Below are 22,039 nucleotides of genomic sequence, written 5' to 3'. Positions count from 1 at the left end.
AATTCATGGCATATTATACTAGAAAACAAGTCTGTCAGTGATCTAAGCTTCTATCTTTAGATACTAGGAAAAAAGAGAAAAACCCAAAGCAAGCAGAAGCAAGGAAATAAGAACAGAAATAAATGGAATTGAGAAGAACACTACAGAAAATCAGTCAAACTGAAGCTGATTTTTATAAAGATTAATATATTTGATAAAGATAACCATCTAACTAGACTGATAAAGAAAAACAAGGGAGAGAGAAAACAGAGATACAAGAATCAAAGAGACTACATCATTACAAATCACTACAGACATTACAAGGATATAAAAGAATATTATAAGCAACTCATTGTCTATAAATTTAGAAGCTTAGGTGAAATCGACAAACACTTGAAAGTCATAAATTGCCAAAGCTTACTTGAAATAAATAACCTGAATACTCCTATATTAGTTGAAAAAATTGAATTCATAGTTTAAAAGTTTTCAATAGAGAAAATTTGAGGCCAAACTGGCAAATTCTACCAAATCTTTAAGAAAAAATAAGACTGGGCACAGTGGCTCATGCCTGTAATCCCAGCACTTCAGGAGGCTGAGGTGAGCCGATCACTTGAGGTCATGAGTTTGAGACCATCCTAGCCAACATAATGAAACCTCGTCTCTACTAAAAATACCAAAAAAATTAGCCAGGCATGGTGGTGTGCACCTGTAATCTCAGCTACTCGGGAGGCTGAGGCACAAGAGTTGCCTGAGCCGAGGAGGCAGAGGTTGCAGTGAGCTCAGATTGCACCACTGCATCCAGCCAGTGACAGAGCAAGACTCTGTCAGAAAGTAGAGTAAAGTAAAGTAAATTAAAGAAAAGGAAAGAAGGAAAGAAGGAGAGAAAGACAGAGAGAGGTAGAGAAAGAAAGAGAAGGAAGGAAAGAGAGAGAGAAAGAAAGAAGGAAAGAAAGGAAGAGAGAGAAAGAAAGAAAAAGAGAAGGAAGGAAGGAAAGGAAGGAAGGAAGGGAAAGAAGGAAGGAAGGAAAATATATATAAATTTTACATAAATTTTCCAGAATATATAAGCAAAGGCAATACTTTCCAGCTAATTTATGTCATTTGCTTACCATGATATCAAAACCAGATGAAAATATTACAAAAAAGAAAATTGCAGACCAGTGTCCCTCATGAATAGAGACTAAAAAAACCTCAACAAGTCCTAGCATATCAAATCCAACAATATATAAATTTAAAAAAGGATAATGTTGCATGACTATGTGGGATGTATTTTGGGAATGCAAGGCTGCTTTGACATTTGAAAATAAATCAGTGTTATTCACTTATATCAATAGGCTAAAGAAGAAAAACCATATAATCATTTCAATAGATGCAGAAAAAGCATTTGACCCAATTCAGCATTCATTCTTGATTTAAAAAAACCAAAAAACAAAAAAACCTCTCAGCAAGCTAGGAATACAAGGGAGCTTTCTTAACCTGATAAAAGATACCTATGAAAAACCTGCAGCTAACATCTAACTTAAGAATGACAAATCCCAAGACTGGGAATAAGGTAGGGATATCTACTCTCAAGACTCTTAATCAACTTAGTACTAGAGGTCTTAGCGAGTGTAATAGGCAAGAAAAAGAAATAAAAGGCAAACAAGATTGGAAAGGAAAATATAACATTGTCTCTATTTGCAGAGATGTGATTGTGTAGAAAACCCCAAGGAATCTACAAAACAAACAAAACTCCTAGATCTAATAAATGAGTTTTACAGTGTTAAAAGATACAAGATCAATATGTGCACATCAGTTTCATTTCTATATACTGGCAGTGAAAAATTGGAAATAGAAGTTTTGAAACAAAAAAGCACCATAAGAGGGAGGAGCCAAGATGGCCGAATAGGAACAGCTCCGGTCTACAGCTCCCAGCGTGAGTGACTCAGAAGACGGGTGATTTCTGCATTTTCATCTGAGGTACCGGGTTCATCTCACTAGGGAGTGCCAGACAGTGGGCGCAGGACAGTGGGTGCGCGCACTGTGTGCGCGAGCCGAAGAAGGGCGAGGCATTGTCTCACTCGGGAAGCGCAAGGGGTCAGGGAGTTCCCTTTCCTAGTCAAAGAAAGGGGTGACAGATGGCACCTGGAAAATCGGGTCACTCCCACCCGAATACTGCGCTTTTCTGACGGGCTTAAAAAACGGCGCACCAGGAGATTATATCCCGCACCTGGCTCAGAGGGTCCTAGGCCCACGGAGTCTCGCTGATTGCTAGCACAGCAGTCTGAGATCAAACTGCAAGGCGGCAGCGAGGCTGGGGGAGGGGTGCCCGCCATTGCCCAGGCTTGCTTAGGTAAACAAAGCAGCCCTGAAGCTCGAACTGGGTGGAGCCCAGCACAGCTCAAGGAGGCCTGCCTGCCTCTGTAGGCTCCACCTCTGGGGGCAGGGCACAGACAAAAAAAAGTCAGTAACCTCTGCAGACTTAAATGTCCCTGTCTGACAGCTTTGAAAAGAGCGGTGGTTCTCCAGCATGCAGCTGGAGATCTGAGAACGGGCTGACTGCCTCCTCAAGTGGGTCCCTGACCCCTGACCCCCGAGCACCCTAACTGGGAGGCACCCCCCAGCAGGGGCAGACTGACACCTCACACGGCCGGGTACTCCAACAGACCTGCAGCTGAGGGTCCTGTCTGTTAGAAGGGAAACTAACGAACAGAAAGGACATCCACACCAAAAACCCATCCGTATATCACCATCATCAAAGACCAAAAGTAGATAAAACCACAAAGATGGGGAAAAAACAGAGCAGAAAAACTGGAAACTCTAAAAAGCAGAGCGCCTCTCCTCCTCCAAAGGAACGCAGTTCCTCATCAGCAACGGAACAAAGCTGGACGGAGAATGACTTTACGAGCTGAGAGAAGAAGGCTTCAGACGATCAAATTACTCCGAGCTACAGGAGGATATTCAAACCAAAGGCAAAGAAGTTGAAAACTTTGAAAAAAATTTAGAAGAATGTATAACTAGAATAACCAATACAGAGAAGTGCTTAAAGGAGCTGATGGAGCTGAAAACCAAGGCTCGAGAACTACGTGAAGAATGCAGAAGCCTCAGGAGCTGATGCGATCAACTGGAAGAAAGGGTATCAGTGATGGAAGATGAAATGAATGAAATGAAGCGAGAAGGGAAGTTTAGAGAAAAAAGAATAAAAAGAAACGAACAAAGCCTCCAAGAAATATGGGACTATGTGAAAAGACCAAATCTACGTCTGATTGGTGTACCTGAAAGTGACGGGGAGAATGGAACCAAGTTGGAAAACACTCTGCAGGATATTATCCAGGAGAACTTCCCCAATCTAGCAAGGTAGGCCAACATTCAGATTCAGGAAATACAGAGAACGCCACAAAGATACTCCTCGAGAAGAGCAACTCCAAGACACATCATTGTCAGATTCACCAAAGTTGAAATGAAGGAAAAAATGTTAAGGGCAGCCAGAGAGAAAGGTCGGGTTACCCTCAAAGGGAAGCCCATCAGACTAACAGCTGATCTCTCAGCAGAAACTCTACAAGCCAGAAGAGAGTGGGGGCCGATGTTCAACTTTCTTAAAGAAAAGAATTTTCAACCCAGAATTTCATATCCAGCCAAACTAAGCTTCATAAGTGAAGGAGAAATAAAATACTTTACAGACAAGCAAATGCTGAGAGATTTTTGTCACCACCAGGCCTGCCCTAAAAGAGCTCCTGAAGGAAGTGCTAAACATGGAAAGGAACAACCGGTACCAGCCACTGCAAAATCATGCCAAAATATAAAGATCATCGAGACTAGGAAGAGACCGCATCAACTAATGAGCAAAATAACCAGCTAACATCATAATGACAGGATCAAATTCACACATAACAATATTAACTTTAAATGTAAATGGACTAAATGCTCCAATTAAAAGACACAGACTGGCAAATTGGATAAAGACTCAAGACCCATCAGTGTGCTGTATTCAGGAAACCCATCTCACATGCAGAGACACACATAGGCTCAAAATAAAAGGATGGAGGAAGATCTACCAATCAAATGGAAAACAAAAAAAAGGCAGGGGTTGCAATCCTAGTCTCTGATAAAACAGACTTTAAACCAACAAAGATCAAAAGAGACAAAGAAGGCCATTACATAATGGTAAAGGGATCAATTCAACGAGAAGAGCTAACTATCCTAAATATATATGCACCCAATACAGGAGCACCCAGATTCATAAAGCAAGTCCTGAGTGACCTACAAAGAGGCTTAGACTCCCACACAATAATAACGGGAGACTTTAACACCCCACTGTCAACATTAGACAGATCAATGAGACAGAAAGTCAACAAGGATACCCAGGAATTGAACTCAGCTCTGCACCAAGCAGACCTAATAGACATCTACAGAACTCTCCACCCCAAATCAACAGAATGTACATTTTTTTCAGCACCACACCACACCTATTCCAAAATTGAGCACATAGTTGGAAGTAAAGCTCTCCTCAGCAAATGTAAAAGAACAGACATTATAACAAACTATCTCTCAGATCACAGTGCAATCAAGCTAGAACTCAGGATTAAGAATCTCACTCAAAACCGCTCAACTACATGGAAACTGAACAACCTGCTCATGAATGACTACTGGGTACATAACAAAATGAAGGCAGAAATAAAGATGTTCTTTGAAACCAACAAGAACCAAGACACAACATACCAGAATCTCTGGGACACATTCAAAGCAGTGTGTAGAGGGAAATTTATAGCACTAAATGCCCACAAGAGAAAGCAGGAAAGATCTAAAATTGACACCCTAACATCACAATTAAAAGAACTAGAAAAGCAAGAGCAAACACATTCAAAAGCTAGCAGAAGGCAAGAAATAACTAAAATCAGAGCAGAACTGAAGGAAATAGAGACACAAAAAACCCTTCAAAAAATTAATGAATCCAGGAGCTGGTTTTTTGAAAGGATCAAGAAAATTGATAGACCGCTAGGAAGACTAATAAAGAAAAAAAGAGAGAAGAATCAAATAGATGCAATAAAAAATGATAAAGAGGATATCACCACCAATCCCACAGAAATACACACTACCATCAAAGAATACTACAAACACCTCTACGCAAATAAACTACAAAATCTAGAAGAAATGGATAAATTCCTCGACACGTACACTCTTCCAAGACTAAACCAGGAAGAAGTTGAATCTCTGAATAGACCAATAACAGGAGCTGAAATTGTGGCAATAATCAATAGCTTACCAGCCACAAAGAGTCCAGGACCAGAGGGATTCACAGCCGAATTCTACCAGAGGTACAAGGAGGAACTGGTACCATTCCTTCTGAAACTATTCCAATCAATAGAAAAAGAGGGAATCCTCCCTAACTCATTTTATGAGGCCAACATCATCCTGATACCAAAGCCTGGCAGAGACACAACAAAAAAAGAGAATTTTAGACCAATATCCTTGATGAACACTGATGCAAAAACTCTCAATAAAATACTGGCAAACTGAATCCAGCAGCACATCAAAAAGCTTATCCACTATGATCAAGTGGGCTTCATCCCTGGGATGCAAGGCTGGTTCAATATACGCAAATCAATAAATGTAATCCAGCATATAAACAGAACCAAAGACAAAAACCACATGATTATCTCAATAGATGCAGAAAAGGCCTTTGACAAGATTCAACAACCCTTCATGCTAAAAACTCTCAATAAATTAGGTATTGATGAGACGTATCTCAAAATAATAAGAGCTATCTATGACAAACCCACAGCCAATATCATACTGAATGGACAAAAACTGGAAGCATTCCCTTTGAAAACTGGCACAAGACAGGGATGCCCTCTCTCACCACTCCTATTCAACATAGTGTTGGAAGTTCTGGCCAGGGCAATTAGGCAAGAGAAGGAAATAAAGGGTATTCAATTAGGAAAAGAGGAAGTCAAATTGTCCCTGTTTGCAGATGACATGAATGTATATCTAGAAAACCCCATTATCTCAGCTGATGAGCAACTTGAGCAAAGTCTCAGAATACAAAATCAATGTATAAAAATCACAAGCATTCTTATACACCAACAACAGACAAACAGAGAGCCAAATCATGAGTGAACTCCCATTCACAATTGCTTCAAAGAGAATAAAATACCTAGGAATCCAACTCACAAGGGATGTGAAGGACCTCTTCAAGGAGAACTAAAAACCACTGCTCAAGGAAATAAAAGAGGATACAAACAAATGGAAGAACATTCCATGCTCATGGGTAGGAAGAATCAACATCATGAAAATGGCCATCCTTCCCAAGGTAATTTACAGATTCAGTGCCATCCCCATCAAGCTACAAATGACTTTCTTCACAGAATTGGAAAAAACTACTTTAAAGTTCATATGGAACCAAAAAAGAGCCCGCATCGCCAAGTCAATCCTAAGCCAAAAGAACAAAGCTGGAGGCATCACACTACCTGACTTCAAACTATACTACAAGGCTACAGTAACCAAAACAGCATGGTACTGGTACCAAAAGAGATATAGATCAATGGAACAGAACAGAGCCCTCAGACATAATACCGCATATCTACAACTATCTGATCTTTGAAAAACCTGAGAAAAACAAGCAATGGGGAAAGGATTCCCTATTTAATAAATGGTGCTGGGAAAACTGGCTAGCCATATGCAGAAAGCTGAAACTGGATCCCTTCCTTACACCTTATACAAAAATCAATTCAAGATGGATTAAAGACTTAAACGTTAGACCTAAAACCATGAAAACCCTAGAAGAAAACCTAGGCATTACCATTCAGCACATAGGCATGGGCAAGGACTTCATGTCTAAAACACCAAAAGCAATGGCAACAAAAGCCAAAATTGACAAATGGGATCTAATTAAACTAAAGAGCTTCTGCACAGCAAAGGAAACTACCCACCAGAGTGAACAGGCAACCTACAAAATGGGAGAAAATTTTCGCAACCTACTCATCTGACAAAGGGCTAATATCCAGAATCTACAATGAACTCCAACAAATTTACAAGAAAAAAAACAACCCCATCAAAAAGTGGGCAAAGGATATGAATAGACACTTCTCAAAAGAAGACATTTGTGCAGCCAAAAAACAGATGAAAAAATGCTCACCATCACTGGCCATCAGAGAAATGCAAATCAAAACCACAATGAGATACCATCTCACACCAGTTAGAATGGCAATCATTAAAAAGTCAGGAAACAACAGGTGCTGGAGAGGATGTGGAGAAATAGGAACACTTTGACACTGTTGGTGGGACTGTAAACTAGTTCAACCATTGTGGAAGTCAGTGTGGCGATTCCTCAGGGATCTAGAACTAGAAATACCATTTGACCCAGCCATCCCATTACTGGGTATATACCCAAAGGACTATATATCATGCTGCTATAAAGACACATGCCCACATATGTTTATTGCAGCATTATTCACAATAACAAAGACTTGGAACCAACCCAAATGTCCAACAATGATAGACTGGATTAAGAAAATGTGGCACATATACACCATGGAATACTATGCAGCCATAAAAAATGATGAGTTCATGTCCTTTGTAGGGACATGGATGAAATTGGAAATCATCATTCTCAGTAAACTATCACAAGAACAAAAAACCAAAGACCGCATATTCTCACTCATAGGTGGGAATTGAACAATGAGAACACATGGACACAGGAAGGGGAACATCACACTCTGGGGACTGTTGTGGGGTGGGGGGAGGGGGGAGGGGGGAGGGATAGCATTGGGAGATATACCTAATGCTAGATGACAAGTTAGTGGGTGCAGCACACCAGCATGGCACATGTATACATATGTAACTAACCTGCACATTGTGCACATGTACCATAAAACCTAAAGTATAATAATAATAATAAATTTTAAAAAAGCAGTATAAAAGAAAACCATGAAATTAGATAGAAATCTAACAAATTGTGAGCTAGATATATACTTTGACATACTAGAAAATGGTAATCAAAGACATCAAAGAAGACAGAAATAAATGAAGATATATGCTATGTTCATGGAATGAAAAAGTCTCAATATTGTTAAGATTTTAGTTATTCCCAAACTAATCTTAATATTAGTGCAATTCCAATAAAAATCTCAGCAGATTTTTTGGTAGCAACCAACAAGCTGATTTTAAAATTTGTATAGAAAAGCAGAGTAACTAGAATAGCCAAAACAATTTTGAAAGTGAAGAACACAATGGGAAGGCATATTACCTGATTTCTAGGTTTACTGTAGAACTACAGTAATCAAAAGAATATTGCTACAAGGATAGACACTGAGATTAGTGGCATAGAAAAGATAGTTCAGAAATAGAGCCACGCAATCTAAACAGACATTTTCTAAAGAAGACCCACAAATGGCCAAGTAGCACATAAAAAGATGCTCAATATCATTAACCATCAGGGAAATGCCAGTCAAAGCTACAGTGAGATACCACCTCATACCCACTACGATGTCCGTCATTACAAAGACAGATAATAATAAGTGTTGACAAGAATGTGGAGATATTGAAAACGTAGCATAGCAAATGCAACTCTCGTATGTTGCTGGTGGAAATACAAAATGGTGCAGCCATTTTGGAAAATGGCATAGTATTTTACAAAATTGAAGACCCTTCTTATACCACCCCAGCAATTCCAATCCCACTGCTGTGTGTTTACCAAAGTGAATTTAAGACCTGTATGTGAATATTTATGATAGCCTTTTTCATAATTACCCCAAACTGCAAACAACCCAAATGTCCTTCAAAAGTAAATGGATCAACCAACTGTGGTATATTCATTCTATGGAATACTACTGAGTAATTAAAAGAATGAATTGATATACATTACAACTGATGGGTCTCAAGTGCATCATGTTAAGTGACCTATGCCAAAGTCAAGTGACTTAATACTATGTTATTCCATTTGTATGAAATTCTGGAAAAGCCAAAACTATCATTATAGGAAGCATGTCAGTAGTTGTTAAGGACTGGTGGTATTGACTACAAGAGGGTCCAGCGAATTTGGGTATGGGGGGAATGAGGGAACTATCCTATATCTTGGTTATGGTGGTGCTCACACACCTATATGCATTTGTCAAAACTCACAGAATTGTATACTAAAAACGTGTATTTTACTCTGTATAAATTGTGCCTTAAATAAATGGCAAAAAAGAAAAAAAGCCCAGAGTCTTAACTGCTAGTAGGTGCTGAAGCAAGAATAGTATCACTAAACCAAAAAAGGAAAAAAAAAAAGGAAATTTATGTGTTATATATAGATGGCTATTTGAAGTGTGTTCTTTTCTCCTGTCCGAACAGTTCCTTCATTATACCTTGCATATTCATTTTTCTCTCTTTATTTTGTAATATTTATTATAGGTAACTCTGTCTTAACTAACTTTTCTTATCCTGCAAAGTTGTGTCAAATGCACATGACCTCCTTAAAGTCACTGTTGTTTTAGAGACATCTCCTACAGTTCCTAGAGTATAGTAGGTGCTCAATTCATATTTATTGACTAAATTTTTGGATGAAATATCTCTTACCACTACAGATTTCTGTCCAATTTTATGAACATTTTATATATCTATATTTGGTAATTAATTATTTTTGTCTTATATAGTGTTTTAAGAAATCTAAGTTGTAATATTCTCCATTAGGTTATACATAGATTCATTTATCTTATATCTGGCTTCATCTTGAACCCTGGGAATGTTACTTGACTAATTTGTGTCTTGATCTTGTCATGGTGAGATATTTTGATTTAACCATTTTGAAAACATCATTCTGACTGCCCAGTGAAAAGTGGATTGTAAGGGAACAAAGACGGAAGCAGGCAGAATAGGTGGAATGCTATTGTAAATAATCCAGGGGAGAGATAATTAGGTGTTGCACCAGGCTGGTAGCAGAGGGTGACATGCGATCAGATTCTGTGATCAGATTCTGTATATATTTTAAGAGAGTACTGATTGTATTTGCTTCTGTTTTCTGTGTGGCCTGAGAAAAATAAATAACTGGCCACTGATGTCAGAGTTTTTGGCTTGAGCTACTAGAAGACTTACTGTTTACTCAAATATAGAAGAGAGATTTGGAGGATAAAATAAAGATTTTGGAGATGTTGAGATGCATTTAAGACATCCAAGTGACTATGTCCATTAATCAATTTCATATAACATTGAGTTCAAGGAAAAGATAGGGAAGGAAATATGAGTTTGGGAGTCATCAGTATGTAGATGGTTTTTAAAGCTGTTAGAATGAAATGGGTGAGATTACTTACGGAGTGAGTTTAGATGAAGACATCATCCAAAGACTGCACCCTCGACCACTCCAGTGTTTGGGAGTTGGAAGTATGAGGAGCATCAGGCAAAGGAGCCCAAGAAAGTGCAACCAGTGAGGTAGGAGGAGAATCAAGATAGAAATCAAGTAAACTAAGTCTATCAAGAAGGAGATGTAATCAAGTGCTGATAGGTGAAGTCCGATGAAGCCTAGAATTCCACTGGATTCAACAATTTAGGTGTCACTGGTGATCTTAAGAACAGTTTCAATGGAGAGGCAGGAATGAAAGTCCAGCTGGATTGGAAATCACCAGATATAGATAGCTCTTAAAAATAGTTTTGCTATAAAGGGATGATAGGAAATGAGGACACATTAGTAAGTGGATTGGGTTGAGAGTTTTTTATTAAAATGGGCAATATAGCATGTTTGTATGTTGTTAGAAAGGATGTAACAGAGAAAATTTGATAGCGTCAGAGAAAGAGGACATAATTGTAGGATAAGTTGATGAATAGGCAAGAAAAGATGTATATGTTGACTAGTGGAGGTGTTGAATTTGGGAGCAGAGATAGCTCATTGTAACAGAAGGAAAGGTGAGGCGTGACTACAGAGGTAATAACTGACAGTTCAGTGTACTTGCTTTGTGCCAGGTTCTATTCTAAGTACTCTCCATGTGTTAGTTAATTTAATTGTTGCAGCAGCTCTCTGAGGTAGGTATTATTATATCTTCATTTTAGAGATGAGAAAACTGAGGCATAGCTGTGTTAAGTAGCTGGTGTAAAAACACAGAAAACATAATGGCAGCAACTAAGTAACTTGCTCAAGATCTCACAGCCAATAAGTAATTTGCCATGATCATATCAAGTAAATGACGGAGCCAGTTTTTGAATCTAAACCAGTCTGGTTTTAGAGCCAGAACAGGGTGTGTGTGTGTGTGTGTTTGTGTTTTCTGTTTTTTTTTTTTTTGAGATGGAGTTTCGCTCTTGTTGCCCAGGCTGGAGTGCAATGGCGCGATGTCAGCTCACTGCAGCCTCCACCTCCTGGGTTCAAGCGATTCTCCTGCCTCAGCCTCCCGAGTAGCTGGGATTACAGGTGTGGGCCACCACGCCTGGCTAATTTTTTGTATCTTTAGTAGAGACGGAGTTTCACCATGTTGGCCGGGCTGGTCTTGAGCTCCTGACCTCGTGATCTGCCTGCCTTGGCCTCCCAAAGTGCTGGGATTACAGGTGTGAGCCTCTGCACTGGCCTAGATTAGTTTTTATAAGAATATATAGAAGTTCTAGTGAGTGAGTGAATAAACTAGGAAAATCGATACCCTGGCCCAGGCAGTACTTGAAGCTTCTAGTCATGATTTTAATTATGAGAATGGCAGTATGGTGGGTAAGAAAACAAAATATTTTGATGACTAAATAAACAGCCAAATAGAGATCTCCACTCGGTTTCCAAAATGCAAGATTTATTACTTGCTTCAATATAAATTTATGAGGCATCATCTTAGACTTTTAGAGATACATAGAAAACAACATAGTTTCTACCTGTGAGGTTTATAATCAACGTAGGTGGGAATGCATACTCATAAGAGATTATTTAACAAAGTAACTGAAACACTGAGGCTGTTTCACATTTCTTGACCACTTTTTTTCCTGTAAAACAAGTCACTTCATTCATTCATTCAACTTTTAAATCTTAATCATCTATTCTTTCTTAGGGACTTTAAGAGACACTGCTGATTTAAAGATGATTTAAAGATTTAAAGATGAGTAAGGATAGTTTCTACCCTCAAGGTTTACCATGTTATAGAGGCATGTAGACCTTTAAACAGAAAATTGTGATATAATCAATAAATCCTTCTGTAAGCATTGTAGACCCAATGGAAATTTTTGAACGTACACAGAAATAAAATAATACAATGAAGTCTCATGTGCCCACTGCCCAACTTCAATAAAGACAATATCCAACAAATTTCTTTAAGCTGAGATTCCTATTGGATTTTTTTTTTTGGGGGGGAAGGTAATATTGGAGTAGGAAGAACATTGATTAACAGAGAAACAAATTGGGAGGTAATTGCATGGGTTGATGATATTTATACCAAACTCACTGGTGCTATGTATGGAGATGAGGCTCCAAATGGGAAAAGACTTCTGAGCAGGGTTTCTCAGCTGAAATTCAGTGTACATTTTTTTTAGAAATAAAATATTTCTAATAATATTTTTATTAATGGACTTTAGGAAATTATTTAAAGGTCTGAGGGAACTGTTTTAAAAAACTAACATAATTGATTTTTAGACCTTTAGAAAACTTGTTGGATTTTTTACAATTCAATTTTTTTTTATTTGGGCCATTATTATAATTATGTCATGATATGAAAAGGGTAACATTTGTGTAAACTACAGAAGTATAAACTACTATGTCTTTTATACAAGGATTGTCAAATATTTTTAATTGTGCTCAAATTTCTTCTTGAAGCATTCAATTTAGAAATTTCCTAAGTCTCGGGAAAAATAGGTAGGCATTTACATATAGACATTTTTGTGATTTATGTAGGTAAAGCACCTGTCATGTGGAGTCCTACACTTTGTGCTTTGGGGAAATATTTTTTAAAGTGAGGATACAGTATATATGCTCAGTGAAATTTTAAACGTGTTTGAAAATATTTTGAACTTACTCTTAAATAGCTAGATCATTCTATTAAAAAAGCAAAACATGAATGAAGTCAGAATTCTTATAATTAAATACACTATCAGAAAGATGTAAAGGAAAAATATTTCAATACTAATTTGAAATCATTAGAAAAAATAAAAATAATATAGAAAAGAAAACTAAGAACAGACTGTATAAAAAGTTCAATACTGGAGGTCTTTATAACAGATTGGAGATAAAGGTGTATTGAAGAAATAACTACATGAAAAAAGCACATGAGCTAAAGAAAGAAAGGTTGAGAGAGAGAGAGAAAACATTTGGGATAGGAGAACTTGTAAAAACAAAACTAAAAGTGGTAGCAAGATTTCTTTTATATGTTGAATATATTCAGAATGGTAATGCTGATGATTTAACTATTATTTAAATAATTTAAAGGATTAAACAGAATAATATCTGGATAACTGCTTCAGGTTTTGAGATGCATGGAAAACTTGAAAAAGTTTAAAGACAAAAATAAAGGTAGTGCTTACAGTGAATACTTAGCCATAAGTCAACTTTTAGCAGGAAGAATATGCAGGAAGATTTTTAACCAAAAAGACTAAGTGAACATTGGAGGAAAAAGATTGGGTATTGGATTATTACATCAAGTAAAGTCACCTTCAAATCAGTCATTCTTTTTTATTGAATAAGAGAAAATTGGTACATAGCCACCTACTTCCACCTCCTATCAAAATTTCTCTAATTCCGTTGGTGACTTTTCAGTAGTCACATTCAATGACTTTTATCCCCCTCATCTCTTGCTTTTTCTGCTGTTTTTATTGAATAAGAGAAAATTGATACATATTTAGTAGGCATTTTAATTGTATTTTTCATGGCTATTCATTACTTATCATCAGAGTGGGAAAATGTGTTCTGAATTAATATGCTTTTCATCTTCATAATGACCTTTAATCTATCCTTTTTCTTGAAACATTTCTTAATGTAGGTCGTATAACTTCTCCGTATCTGGTTCTTCTCATTATTGTGGGATGGAGAAATCTCCTACCTTTCTTGATGCCACCTCATCTTTTAATTTCAGTTGTAGTCTTTTCCTTTCTAGGGAGAACTTTTTCAAATGGGTCATGCTGCTGGTGTCATATTCTCATATCTCATAGCCACCTACTTCCACCTCCTATCAAAATTTCTCTAATTCCACTGGTGACTTTTCAGTGGTCACATTCAATGACTTTTATCCCCCTCATCTCTTGCTTTTTCTGCTGTTTTTGTTAGAAATAACTCTTTCCCTTTGAAATTTTATCCCCCAATAGACACCTTTAAAAGTAGAGTTCTTATATACCTAAGTAGTTTCAAGAAAATCCTCTTTGAAAGCAAAGGAAATCCACCAGATGAGTCCATGACATTTTTTTGATCCTATTAAATTCTGTGAGAATGTTTGCTTCTAAAAAAGCATTCTTTTTTGTTTAGCTTTAGTAATTGACATATTAATTTCAATTCATAATTATATTCATTCACTTACCAAAAATGTATTAAATGCCTTTTATATGTGGGGCACTGTTTCTAGGTGCTTAAGATACATAAGTAAAGAAGACAAAGATTCTTGCCATTGTGGAGTTTCTATTCATGCATTAAAACCTAGCCAATTACTGTATGATTAATAGATATTTGATTTATGTATGACTTTAAAAATAATTGTATTAGGTATCCATCTTGTTTCTAGGCTAGAGTTCAGCATGTATCATAACTAGTTGCTTATTTTCAAGTTCCTGATAGCTGCAGTTAATGTTTCAAAGCAATGGCAATGTGTAATTACATTTTAATCAGAAATATTGAAAGCAATGATTATTTTTATAAATTTCTGTTTTATTTATTTGGATCTTCTCTGGTCATAGGTATATACTAGCAGCATCTGGCTTAATATTTATTAGTACTTCTCAAGTGATAGAGTGCTGTATGCACTATAATTGCTGTACTGTTACTTGGGATAACCAATAAAATAAGGCTGTTAATCAAGCAGTGTTATGAGTGACCCAGTTCTTTTTAAAGTCAGTCTCTAAAGATAAATAGTGCTTTGATTTTTAAGAGAGGAGAAAAGACATTTTCATTATGCCTGGCCAAACAAGTGGCTGAGGGTCAGCTAGAAACTGAATGTCAATTGAGTTAGATTATATTATGGTAAAGTATTCACTGGGGACTGTTGACTATTAATCTTAAGCAGTATGTGTATGTATGTGTGTATGCATGTGTAGGAAGAGATATTCAAACTTTAAAATATAGTTAAATCATTATATTATTATATATCATTATATAAAATATTACAGTTAAATCATTATACAAAATAATCTGGGCCAACAGAATATTTAATCAAGCTGCTTGTTATTTTCATTCTGCTTACAATGTTGGAAATATGTTGTAGTAGGTCCAGTGAATGTTAGGAGGCTATTGCAGAGGTCTGGGGAGGATAAAGTTGGTTGCATTGAGATGGAAGTGCATGAACTTTGTAGAGGTTGAGAAAATAAGATATATTAGACTTGGTGGTGGATTAGTAATAGATGATGGGGCAAAAATAATTCCTAGGTTTCCAGTTTGGATGGAGTGTGGTAACAATTTCTGAGGTGGAATACCCTGGAAAACGACCAGGTTTAGGGAGAAGAAACTGAGTTCAGACTTGGGCATACTGACTTTGAGGTGCCTTTGAGCTTCTGGAACTTGGGATACATGTTTATAGGTGATAACGCCTACAGACAAGAGAATGAAAGAGTAGGGCAAGAGTAAAGAGAGAGAACTTTAAGCCCTTAAGAGATTAATAGAGGAGAAGCAATCAACAATGGAGTTTGTTAAGGTGGATAAAGAGGTAGTGCTTTGTCACTGAAGCCAAGGGAAACAGATTGGTCAACAGTGAAAGGACTGAAAATATGTCTTGAATCCAGTGGGGCATGGAGAGAAGTCATAGATCATTTAAGTGAAAACTTTTCAAGGAGAGATGCAGAAGCCATGTTGAACTGAATTGAGGTAGGAGTTGGAGGGGAAGAAATAGAGATAGTGCTTCTATACCAACTCTTGAAATTTGTTGCACAGGGTAAGAGTATGTTGGAGAATTACGCATGGCATTGAAGAAAGGATTTTTTTCAATGTTCTTAATTTTTAAATTTTGAGACAGGGTTTCACTCTGATGCCCTGGCTGGTGCGATCTTAGCTCGTTTGGTCTCAACCTCTGAGGCTCAAGTGATTCTCCCACCTCAGCCTCCCAAGTAGCTGGAACTACAGGCACATGCCATCATGGCCGGCTAAGTTTTTTGTATTTTGTTTTTTTTCTAGAGATGGGGTTTCGCCATGTTGCCCAGTCTGGAACTGGTCTGGAACTGGTCTGAACTCCTGGGCTCAAAAGATCCGCCTGCTTTGGCCTCCCAAAGTGCTGGGATTATGGACATGAGCCACTGTGCCCAGCCAAGAAAGGATTCTTTCACATGGAGTTTCAATTAATTTAATTCATTGGAGTTTTAATAGCTGTAGAGACACAGTGATGACTTGCTGATCTCTATATAACATGTAACATATACTATATTTAATTACTTTGGCTTTCCCTTACATGATATTATAAATTATTGGACTCATAATTCAGAATATATTGCATTTAATTTGAGAGGAAATGACCTTTGCTCTTTGCACATCATTGCTTTTAATTAATACCCGTAACCCATATGTGTTTCCTATTCAAAAGTATAATCAGAGCCAAACATTAAATTACAAAAAGATCCTTTTATGACTAATCCTGGCTCTCGTGTGGCGTAATATTCCTTGTCAAATAGTTTATTCAGGTGGAAGTCTTCTGAAGAATAATTAATACTCTTCCTCTACTTGACATATTTTGTGAAGCATAATTATCTTTGATTTTTTCCAAATTAACTAAAATTATGTTTTAATTTAAAGCCATGAGAGAAGTTTAAAGAATTGAAATGACTTCTTGTGTTTTATGATTATAAAAGAATTTGAAATCATTATAAATATTTCAGACAGCATAGGAAAATAAAAGGGCTACTTTCCCTCTTAATTCTATTACACAGATATTTTGGAGTATGTTCTTCCATATTATTTTTCTATGCATGTCTAAAAGCAGGTTTCAAAATAGTGGTTATGTAGGTGTATTTAAACTAACACCTATTTACTAATTTGAAACTTGCTTTTGTCACTTGGCAGCATAACTGTTATTTTAAGGTATGGTAGCACGTTAAATCATATAAACTCTGCCTTTTTCTAGTTTATTTTTGCTTCAAGCCCATCAGTATTATCAGCTTAGTTTCTGTAACCCAAACATACAAAAGCTTAGCTAGAAAAGGCTAAAATAAACTATTAAATCTGATGGTTTACTAAAATTATTAATGGGATGAGTTTACTTGAACTTGTTTCAGTTGTGGAAATTTTAGTTTTTTTCTGAGATAGCCCAATTATGACAGTATGGGGAAAGCAAGGAATATATTTTCAGAGGAAGGTATGCCAATACTGGGGTTTGAACTCGAGGTAGAAGAGTGTGTATAATCTAGTGAAGTAGGTGGGAGGCCACTTTTAGAAAATAGACATGTGGATTCTATGACTTTTGAGGCTCAAAACTTGAAACCAGAGCCTGGGGTGTTAGATCAAACCAGAGTACATTGTCAAGGTTTGGAGTCCCAGTGGTTGCACCAGAGTCAGCTCTAAGAGATAAAAAGTGAGCAGCAAATACAAGTAAAGTCTGAACAAAAAGGCATAGAATATAGTTCCAGATTCAAGCTAGGCACCAGGAAAAAGATGACAAATGAAATTACATTCACAATATTGAGATATGCAATTCAGTTTCTTGGTCAGATGGGCATAGTAGCATATTTACTATGTTGTGATCATTGATTTTAGGAGGAGAGATCTTTGCCTTTTTTATGACGCTGCACGCCTTTGGGATGTGGTAAAGCCTGATAAGTATATGTTGCTTCCCCAGCAAGTTGGAGTTGTTGTGTAGGTTCTGGTGACTGTAGAAAAGGGTTAGGTCCTTCCTTTAATGAGCACTTGCTGTTGTAACAAGTCAGGGAGACAAATTCAGACATGTAAACAATAACGAACTCTTCTTACTAGAAAACCTATCTTAGGTCGTTTTAACTTGGAGGTTCATTGATATCTAAGTTTATGCTGGAACAAAGAATTCCAAGTTAGGTCATCAAGAGATAGGGCTTCCTGGAGGACCTTGGAGTCAGGATGTGGCCGCCACGTAAAACTTGACTATAATATGTATACCTTATGCCTCCTATACTGTGGAGCCTGTCTTTGGCACTTGGCCCAGCTCGGCTTGGCCTCAGAGAAGTGGGTATAGTCAAGGTGTGATAGGCCTATGATCCATTTTCAACATCATTTCCTGAAGACTATTTCCTACCACACATCATTGTCCAGCTTGCTGTACATTCATTTCAGGGGATTCAGATGGTTCTTTTTATGCCTTGAAATGTTGCCTAACAATATATAACTAACACATTAATTATTATGAGTAAGTCCATAGGATGATTTTTAAAAGTAAATGAGAAGAAGAAAAAGCTTTTCTTGGAGGTAGAATTACCTGGTTCACCAATAAGAAGATGAGATCAAGAAAAAAATTGAAGATATAACTGAGCTTAAGCAGTACTGTCGTTTAATGCCCCCCCACAAACCGTTTTCTCTCGACTCAAGCTTATACTTTTATATAAACTAGTATACTTTTCATAGCAATGGCAGTTCAGGAGTTGTAAAGGGAGTGTGAATGGATTATTTTCTTGTCTTCTCAGGCACAGTAACCTTGGTGCACGACCGAAAGGGCTGTCTACTCTGGTGAAAAGTGGTGTCCCTGAAGCATTGAGGGCAGAGGTATGGCAGTTATTGGCAGGCTGCCATGACAACCAGGCAATGCTGGATAGATACCGAATTCTTATCACAAAGGTAGGAAGTTCTTTTCATATTATTTTCATTGGATGACCTATTAAATAAATCCTAGTTTTCATAGCTCCCATAAGCCATAAATGCTTTGAGCTTCTTCATGAATATATTGAGGTCGTGAAGTCAGTACTTCTACCTTTTGTTCTGAACACTTGTGGTGGTAAACAATGCACTTAGTCATCTATGAACACTGTATGCTTTGGTTTTTATCTTTTCATTCAAGTGATTTTATAATAGCTATTTACCAAATTGGAATATATTTATATTTCAAGTGTTTTCTAACTTTTCAATTAACCTTTTTTAATTGCATGAGATTTATATAGTTATAATCACACATAGTTACTCTAGTATAATTTTACAATAACATTAAAATGAAATTAAAAATTCTTCTGTGCTTATGTCACCTTACATTTAAATAATGTAGATACTTGCCCTTTTTCTGTCAGGGGCCCTTGGTTCCACTGTAAATTCCTTTGCTTATGTCTAAATACCTGGTTTTAGAGTATAAGTAAAGGTAGGTGTTGGCCTTGACCCTGGACTCCCCACCCTAGGTCTCACCACCTAATTACTTAATCTACTCTAAATATTGTATTTTAAAATAATAGTAAAATTTTATTTTTTAATTTAAAAGAACCTCTCCTCATAAATGAGATTTTTACAATCAAGACTTTGTTCCTCAGACTATATGAACTTTTAGAACTTTTTATCTGCTGTAATTTCTTTTTACTTTTCTTTCCTCTTTGCCTCCTTCCCTTCCATAAATATTTTCTGAGTGCCTAGTATAATTATCACTGCTGAATTCAGTTTTTTTTTTTAATTTAACTTTTTTTTTTTTTTTAAGATTGATGGCCTCTACATTGGACTATGCAAGATGATCCATTGGTGTGTGGGAAAAAATGTCCAAAGTTCCATTTGTATTTCTTTTAAATAAGTACACCAAAGGATACTAAGCTGTATTAATATTTGGTATACCATAGTACTGAGGCTTTATGAGGTCCTTGGGTCCAGCGGCCACTGGTCCCACATGGTTCAGGAGTGACCTTAGGGAAGAATGGAACTTGCACACTTTGGAGGAATAATTGTGGGGCTCACACTCGTATATTAACTTCCAAAATATTATAGGTTTCTTGAAGTTTGCATATGTTAGATTAAGTGGATTTGCAGGTTATCTAGGTGTAACTTAATCCTCATAAAATGTGTGATCGGCTTAAAAAGATTACTATCACAGGATGCTGAATGTCAAGTTTTTTTTTTTTAATTTCATTAGTTCCTTCAGGGAAGAATTAATATTATGATAATGAATGACAAAGCAACTACTTTTGGAAACAAACTCATGTTACAGAGATGGACATTTTGAAACATATGGCAATTTAAACACCTCTGTGATTTTTTTTATTGAAATAAGATGCATCACTATAAAAAACTGTTACATCTTCACACTTAAAAACCTGGAATCAGAAACTTTAAATATGTTTAAAACTTATACAAGTAGTTGCAGAGAATTTGGAACTGATTGCTAAAAGCATATAAACACAACACCTTCTGATTTGTTCATATGAATATCTAGAAGCTGGTATGGTGGCATATGCCTGGAGTCTCAGCTATTGAGAGGCTGAAGTGGGAGGACTGCCTGAGGCCAGGAACTTGAACCTGTGGCTAGCCACTACACTCTGGCTTGGGCAACATAGGAAGACCCTGTCTCTTAAAAAAAAAAAAAAAGGAAAGAATACCTAGAGAAAGTAGGTATTTCCTAGCCAAATTTCAACAAAATGATTCATGAGTGGGACTGAAAAATTGATGTACGTCTACTTGGGTCTGTGGATCTTTGTAAGTTTTTTTTAGATATGATAACAAAACCGTGAATCAAAAAACTGACGCAGAAACAAGTTTTCATTGTTGTTTTATAAACTGCTATAACAAACATATTAAAAATAGTGACCCATATTTTATGATTATTTTTATATAAAATGTTTAGAATAGGCAAACCTATAGAGACAGAAAGTAGACTAATAGTTGCCAGGGGTTGGAGGAAGAAGGAATTGGGAGTCACTGCTAACAGATATATGGGGTTTGTTTTAAGATGATGGAAATATTCTGGAATTAGATGGTGGTGACAGTTGCTCAAGATTATGAATATACTAAAAACCACTGAATTGTACACTTCTAAATGGCGAATTTTATGTTATGTTTAACACCATAGAAAAATTTCACACACAAGAATGATCCATATTCAATATTGAATAGTATTTTATAGCATTTTTAGTTATCTTTTTAACATCCTATCTAAATTTCTGTGCTTTATAATATCTATAATATATTAGTATAGTAGAACTTGTACATGATAAATATATATATGTTAGATATTTATGCCTAGAAGTTTTTATCGATGGAGTATCTGATTGAAATTTTCAGAGATCATAAGTCTGGGTATCAGATTACTTTTTCCTGTAAATAATAAACTAAATTATATACTTTTATTGGCTGCCATGGGGTAGGAGGTAACTGCCATACCCCTTTTTGCACTAAGAGGCTTTCATAATTCATACCTTTAAAATTTTTAAGGGAAAAATGTAAAGAATACCATCCCATGATATTATTTATGAATTCTTGATAAACAGTGTGTGTTCATATAGTGAGAAAATTTTTATCATTTATACGAACACCATGGTAGTTTTAACTATACAACTTGCAAAAAATACTTTAAGATCAAGAGATAGAGCTGGGCTCAGTGGCTCATGCCTGTAATTCCAACAGTTTGGAAGGTCGAGGTGGGAGGATGGCTTGAGCCCACGATTTCAAGACCAGCCTAGGCTACATAGTGAGACCCTGTCTCTCCAAAAAAAAAAAAAAAAAAAAAAAATTAGCTGGGCGTGGTTGCACATACCTGTAGTCCCAGCTGTTTGAGAGGCTAAGATGGGAGGATTGCTTGAGCCCAGGAGATCGAGGCTGCAGTGGGCTGTGATTGTGCCATCAGACTTCAGTTTAGCTGGGGTGACAGAGTGAGACCCAGTCTAAAACCACAAAAAAACAGAATGGCAAAAGTCATTTTCATTGAACAAAATATATGGGAGATACTTGGAGGCTGATAAATTACATTTTTTAGATTTCTTCCCTCTGGAGTTCTAGCTGTGATTTACTTTCTGCCAGTGAAGATTACAGGGAGGCAAAAGCCATATTTTCTCTGGCAGTGTGGTTGGCAGATACCTGGGCTTCACCAGTTGTGAGGTTTTT

General features: G+C 36.7%; 1 protein-coding gene across 13 annotated transcripts in view; it reads left to right on the top strand.

Moving 5' to 3' along the window:
* Positions 1–22,039, top strand: part of RABGAP1L (RAB GTPase activating protein 1 like) — an 852,978-nt gene that overhangs the window by 232,338 nt on the left and 598,601 nt on the right. For all 13 annotated transcript variants that reach the window (XM_054449610.2, XM_054449637.2, XM_054449629.2 and 10 more), the window contains one exon: positions 18,661–18,811. In XM_054449610.2, coding sequence (XP_054305585.1) covers positions 18,661–18,811 — 151 coding nt within the window. The remainder of the gene's footprint in view (positions 1–18,660; positions 18,812–22,039) is intronic.

Source organism: Pongo pygmaeus, chromosome 1 (assembly GCF_028885625.2).
Source record: "Pongo pygmaeus isolate AG05252 chromosome 1, NHGRI_mPonPyg2-v2.0_pri, whole genome shotgun sequence".
NCBI lineage: Eukaryota > Metazoa > Chordata > Mammalia > Primates > Hominidae > Pongo > Pongo pygmaeus.
The sequence above is the reverse complement of the archived record's forward strand: the minus strand, read 5'-3'. Positions and strand labels throughout refer to the sequence as shown.